This window comes from Cyprinodon tularosa, unplaced genomic scaffold, assembly GCF_016077235.1.
Source record: "Cyprinodon tularosa strain WSP-4 unplaced genomic scaffold, ASM1607723v1 ctg101, whole genome shotgun sequence".
Taxonomy (NCBI): Eukaryota; Metazoa; Chordata; class Actinopteri; order Cyprinodontiformes; family Cyprinodontidae; genus Cyprinodon; species Cyprinodon tularosa.
Window position 1 is genome coordinate 628,576 of NW_024037794.1, and position 6,425 is coordinate 635,000.

Here is a 6,425-nt window from a genome sequence, read left to right on the forward strand (position 1 = left end):
AAACACTCGACTACTCAGCTAGAGGAAAAGTGACCCCTGAGGAGGATGGAGCAGTCCAACCGTTTCATCAAGAAAGCAAAAGCTGCGTCCAAAAACTTTTATCTAGGCTAATTTACATCCCGAGATCCTGTCCATGAACATTTGATTCTGTAGGGGAGAGGCTCAGCTTCATACAGAGAATGAGGACACAGCTTTCGCTTACTTGTTAGTCTTTAAAAGCATCTCCCGTGCCCCAAAGTCTCACAGCTCCATCTATATATTAACTCTGAGCCAAATTGTTTTTATACATTTCATTTATTTATTCAAAGTACCACTGACCGATAGACATACACGTTTCAACAGATTCATTTTACATTTTTATACATTACATCAAGTATACAGTCAACATCACGATCACCTGCATGAAGTAAGAGGTAAAAATAAATGCATTTAACCCCACTGAGAACACCTCGAATCCTCTGTCCCTTTATCCATACGCTTGGTTTAATACATTTTTCAAAAAGCTGCGCTGCTTACGTTCAAGAAGAAGTGAAGAAGTCGCCTTCATCAACGAGACAAGCTGTGAATGGGCTTGAACAAGATGTGAACGTCTTTACAGAACAAAGCAAACATGTTGCTTGTGGGGGTGGTGATGATTTTGATACCAGCAGCAGCTTTTTTTTTTAATCTAAATAAAAAATGATCCATAATAAGATAAAACCTATGATAGTCCTGGAATGTTGAAGGGGATGTAAACAGAAAAAAAAAATATTAATATAAATGAACACAATCACAACAAACGATTCTGGACTCTATGGTTTGACCATCTTCTAGAAGCTCATTCCTCTAAGGTCCGGAAGGCGTTCTGCATGTCCTCCAGCAGCTGGCTGTATTCTGCCTTAATCTTAGCTTCTCCATCTTTAACAGGGTCCTAAGGAAGACACCACAAACACAAACTAATTATTTAATCCATTTTAACTTAGCATGAAATATAAAAAAGCAACCTGATCCTTGGATGTACCTTGAACTTCATGGAGCTGACCCTGTACAGGATCTCTCCCATGTGCTCTCGGATCATGGCCCAGGTGATCTTGTTGTCGCTCTGAGCTGTGGACTCCACTGCATGTCGGGCCATGTCGTAGAAAGCAATCATGTTTGAGAGGATGCCAACGGTTTTGTAAAAGGGGCAGAACCTGCGTGCGGAGGACAGAGGAATGTGTGAACCTTGCAGTTTATGTAATAATCACATGAAGGAACGTTTAAAACACGTGCATCCTTAGACAATAACTTGTTTCTGCTGTTTTCATCAAAACCTTATCTTCTGAGATGAGCAGAATAGAGATTATAACTGTTTTTAGACTCGCCCATCTACCTAAGCTTAACACAAATAAGCTATCTTCATATGAACCATGAATATCACGTTAATAATTCTAATCCCAACTCTTCAACTTTAATTAAGAGAGTCTTAGACAAAGCAAGTTTAGAGGTTCAAAGTGTATCACGCTTTCAGGGAAGAGGAGAAATAATCATTCAGCCTTTCCTGAACCCAACAAGACTAAGTGCACATCATAAAAATAATCCTAGTGGACAAGCGAAAGTTAAAGATGTTAAATGTTTTTAAGCCTCGTTATCAAGAATGGAGTCAAGACCGGTTCATCTGAGGCAAAGAACGCACATTTCAAGACCAAGACCAAATGTCTAGACTATATGAAAAGCAAACACTGATCTGGTTCATAACAGGTCTGCATCTACTGATTATTTTGCAAACTGATTAATCTGTTGATTATTTCTTCAAATAATCGATTAATAAGTGGATAGCAAAAGCAAAATTAAAGAGGACATTTCACAAAATTAAACCAGGTGAAACAAACTTTTCCACTTGAGGAGATCTGGACAGGCATATTGACAGACGAAAAAGATTTGTTTTTTTTTTTTATTCAAAATTTTTACATCTCTCTTTTTTTTTTTTAAATGTCTGTATAATTACTGCTGTAGTGTTTTGCTCTATCAGCTAAAGGCATATTTTACAGTTAATGATTGATTGATTACAAATTAGTTGACGATTATTTCAATAATCGATTAATCATTATTAATTCATATGAAATATGTCTGTTCCACTGTAACAAAAGAATCTGGACAATGGTAAAGTATACAGAAACACCCATTAAGACTTATGTCTATCTTTTCCTTTTGAATAATATTTCAACATTTTAATATTTAACTGGGCATACTGGTTTGTTTTGTTGCTTCTCTGTTATCTGACCGAGTGGTCAGTATATTTTCTCTTCAAGTTTATAATGTAAGAGAACGAAGCTCTGGGCTCCTAAAAAGCACATCAGGAATGGATGGGTGATGACAGACAGAACCCCATCACTGGGCTGTACGTGTCATAGTAATAACAGTGGCTAGCGTTAGCTTATGTGGTTAAAAGGTTTGTTACTTTACTGTTGCAGAAACCAGAGCTTTACTGACCATATTTTTTGTACTGATCTTTTAATGTTCCTCACAACCAACAGTGTTGTAATGCTAGCTTTTCATGTAGCACCACTCAGTTTCACTTTTCCCTGTCCATCTGCCTCTTAGGGAAAGTTCCTTTAAACAAGACTTTGGTCCTTAGTTTGTTGTAGAATATTACCATCGCCAAGGAGGTAAAGTTTTAAGTCAGTTTTGTCTGTCTGTTAGCAGGATTATTTGAATTTTTACAGGTTTTAATGACATTTTTACCAGTAATGTGAGTTATGCCATTTAATTTTGGTGATGATCCAAACACTAAGCTGGATACAGGAATTTTTGAAAGAATTAATTAATATTGACAGATGGGGATAACGGCAGAACAAGCAGTTCCCTCTGAAAGCTGAGGGTGGCAGCAATGACTACTGACAGGATCAGCATCGGAAGCAAAAAGTCAGGAAGGATTATACCAGACAAATATACAAACATAAAAGAAAAGGGAGCCAAGAGTGCAAAGTGAATGAAGGCGAGAGCAGAACAGACACCATAGGCTGCAGCCACATGCTGTGCTTCAGTCAGGGCAGCCACCAAGAAGCATATTCATTGGTTTGTTAGCAAGATTGCTTGAAAAGTTTTCATGAATTTTAGGGAAATATTTACCAAAGGTGCACCTCACAACAAGGAACAATCAATTAAGATCTGGTGATGGTGCAGATCATCAGCAAGTTTAAAATTTAAGTCACAACATACACCACAATCTGCTGCTTGGCGGAGGTCTGATCTCTCAGAGTGCTTCTCTAGTTTTTTTCTGCTTTTACGTGAAATGTTTGTAGACTTTCCAACTTCAAGCACTATCATGGTCTGGGAACGCAGCAGAGAGGTGAGGGGTTGAGCCTTGGCTATTGCCAAAAGTAGAGCAACAGCTTTATGAAATGTGAACGGATCAGTTAACACTGATTTTGACACAAAGGAATATCTTTTTTTTTGCCAAGGTTTTACAGCACTAGTGGATAATTGTTTTGTACAGTGGGCTCACAGGAAAGGGGGTAGAGACAGGGGGAGCGACATGCAGCAAAGGACCACAGGTCTGTTTCTAACCCGGGTTGGCCACGTCGAGGACTAAGGGTCGTGCGTGAACCACTGGGCCACCGAAGCACGCAGCCACAGAGGAATATCTTTGAAAATATATTTTTTTAAATAATAAAGATGACCCCTATATATATATAGATATACCCTCACCGGCCACTTTATTAGGTACACCTGTCCAACTGCTCGTTAACACTTAATTTCTAAGCAGCCAATCACATGGCGGCAACTCAGTGCATTTAGGCATGTAGACATGGTCAAGACAATCTCCTGCAGTTCAAACCGAGCATCAGTATGGGGAAGAAAGGTGATTTGAGTGACTTTGAACGTGGCATGATTGTTTGTGCCAGAAGGGCTGGTCTGAGTATTTCAGAAACTGCTGATTTACTGGGATTTTCACGCACAACCATCTCTAGGGTTTACAGAGAATGGTCCGAAAAAGAAAAAACATCCAGTGAGCGGCAGTTCTGTGGGCGGAAATGCCTTGTTGATGCCAGAGGTCAGAGGAGAATGGCCAGACTGGTTCGAGCTGATAGAAGGGCAACAGTGACTCAAATAACCACCCGTTACAACCAAGGTGGGCAGAAGAGCATCTCTGAACGCACAGTACGTCGAACTTTGAGGCAGATGGGCTACAGCAGCAGAAGACCACACCGGGTGCCACTCCTTTCAGCTAAGAACAGGAAACTGAGGCTACAATTTGCACAAGCTCATCGAAATTGGACAATAGAAGATTGGAAAAACGTTGCCTGGTCTGATGAGTCTCGATTTCTGCTGCGACATTCGGATGGTAGGGTCGGGATTTGGCGTCTACAACATGAAAGCATGGATCCATCCTGCCTTGTATCAACAATTTAGGCTGGTGGTGGTGGTTTCATGTTGTGGGGAATATTTTCTTGGCACTCTTTGGGCCCCTTGGTACCAATTGAGCATCGTTGCAACGCCACAGCCTACCCGAGTATTGTTGCTGACCATGTCCATTCCTTTATGACCACAATGTACCCAACTTCTGATGGCTACTTTCAGCAGGATAATGCACCATGTCATAAAGCTGGAATCATCTCAGACTGGTTTCTTGAACATGACAATGAGTTCACTGTACTCAAATGGCCTCCACAGTCACCAGATCTCAATCCAATAGAGCATCTTTAGGATGTGGTGGAACGGGAGATTCGCATCATGGATGTGCAGTAGAGACTGACATTTTTTCGGGAATCCCATGGGTCACGGGATTCCCGTGGGATTCCCGTGGGATGGGAGTCAGTATTAGTAACGATCACGGGATTGGGACGGTACAGGATTAAACATTAACGGGAGCAGACGGGAGCGGGAGCAAACCAATAGTAACTTCCGCTCTGAGTTTTTCACCCGCGCTCAAAAACAACAAGAATGGGAGTGGTGCAGGAGCGGGAGTCATTCTGAATCGGAGCGGGATGGGAGTGGGAGTAATTTCACCAGGAGTGGGACGGGACAGGATTTAGATTTCTACTCTGGCCCGGGATCGGGACGGGACACCATTTTTTTCTGTGGGAGTGGGACGGGACAGGAGTGAAAATCCACTCCCGTGTCAGTCTCTAATGTGCAGCCGACAAATCTGCTGCAACTGTGTGATGCCATCATGTCAATATGGACCAAACTCCCTGAGGAATGCTTCCAGCACCTTGTTGAATCTATGCCACAAAGAATTGAGGCAGTTCTGAAAGCAAAAGGGGGTCCAACCTGTTACTAGCATGGGGTACCTAATAAAGTGGCCGGTGAGTGTGTATATATATATATATATATATATATATATATATATATATATATATACATATACATATACATATACATATACACACACACAGTGAGTCCAAGAAGTATTTGATCCCTTGCTGATTTTCTTCGTTTGCCCACTAATAAAGATGTGATCATTCTGCACGTTTAATGGTAGATGTATTCTAACATGGAGAGACAGAATATCAAAAAGAATATCCAGAATATAACTTTAAAGAATATATATTAATTAATTTGTATTTCATTGAGGGAAATAAGTATTTTATCCCTCAGTATGCATTAGGAGTTCTGCCTTTCACAGAGCAGTTAGACACTCCCAATCAGCTGAAGCCACCTGTTCTCACTACTCACTTGTGTGAAAAACACCTGTTCACAGAATCAGACAATCTGACAGATTTCAAGTCTCCAACATGGGTAAGACCAAAGAGCTGTCTCAGGACCTCAGAGTCAGGATTGTTGACCTCCACAAAGCTGGAATGGGCTACAAAAAGATTAGCAAGGTGTTGGATGTGAAAGTAACAGCTATTGGTGCAATTGTTAGAAAATTTAAAGAGTATAACATGACCATCAACAGACCTCGGCCTGGTGCTCCAAAGAAGATTTCACCTCGTGGGGTGACAATGCTCCTGAGAACGGTCAGAAATAATCTTGCAACCACTCGTCAGGAGTTGGTAAATGACCTGAAGGCAGCTGGGACCACAGTGTGCAAGGAAACAATTGGCAACACTTTGCGCAACAATGGACTAAGATCCTGCAGTGCCCGAAAGGTACCCCTGCTCAAGAAGGCACATGTGGAGGCGCGCCTTAAGTATGCCAATGATCACCTGAAAGATGAACCAAGTTATTGGGAGAAGGTTCTGTGGTCAGACGAGACCAAAATTGAACTTTTTGGCCTCAACTCTACCCGCCATGTGTGGACCTCAAGAACACTGTGCCCACCGTCAAGCATGGAGGTGGAGGCATAATGTTTTGGGGGTGTATCTTTGCCAAGGGTACAGGGCTACTTCACTGCATCACTGGGAAGAAGGATGGAGCCATGTACTGTACAATCCTGAGGGACAACCTCCTCCCCTCTGCCAGGAAGCTGAAAATGGGACGTGGTTGGGTCTTCCAACATAATAACGACCCGAAACACA

General features: G+C 41.6%; 1 protein-coding gene across 1 annotated transcript in view; it reads right to left on the bottom strand.

The window, feature by feature from the left end:
- Positions 1 to 275: 275 nt before the first annotated feature.
- The window catches only part of LOC119778325 (V-type proton ATPase catalytic subunit A), a 19,120-nt gene continuing 12,970 nt past the window's right edge, over positions 276 to 6,425 (bottom strand). Inside the window, exons 14-15 of the mRNA XM_038277504.1 lie at positions 1,001 to 1,172; positions 276 to 910 (exon numbers count right to left, since the gene is read on the bottom strand). Coding sequence (XP_038133432.1) covers positions 818 to 910; positions 1,001 to 1,172 — 265 coding nt within the window. The 3' untranslated portion in view covers positions 276 to 817. The remainder of the gene's footprint in view (positions 911 to 1,000; positions 1,173 to 6,425) is intronic.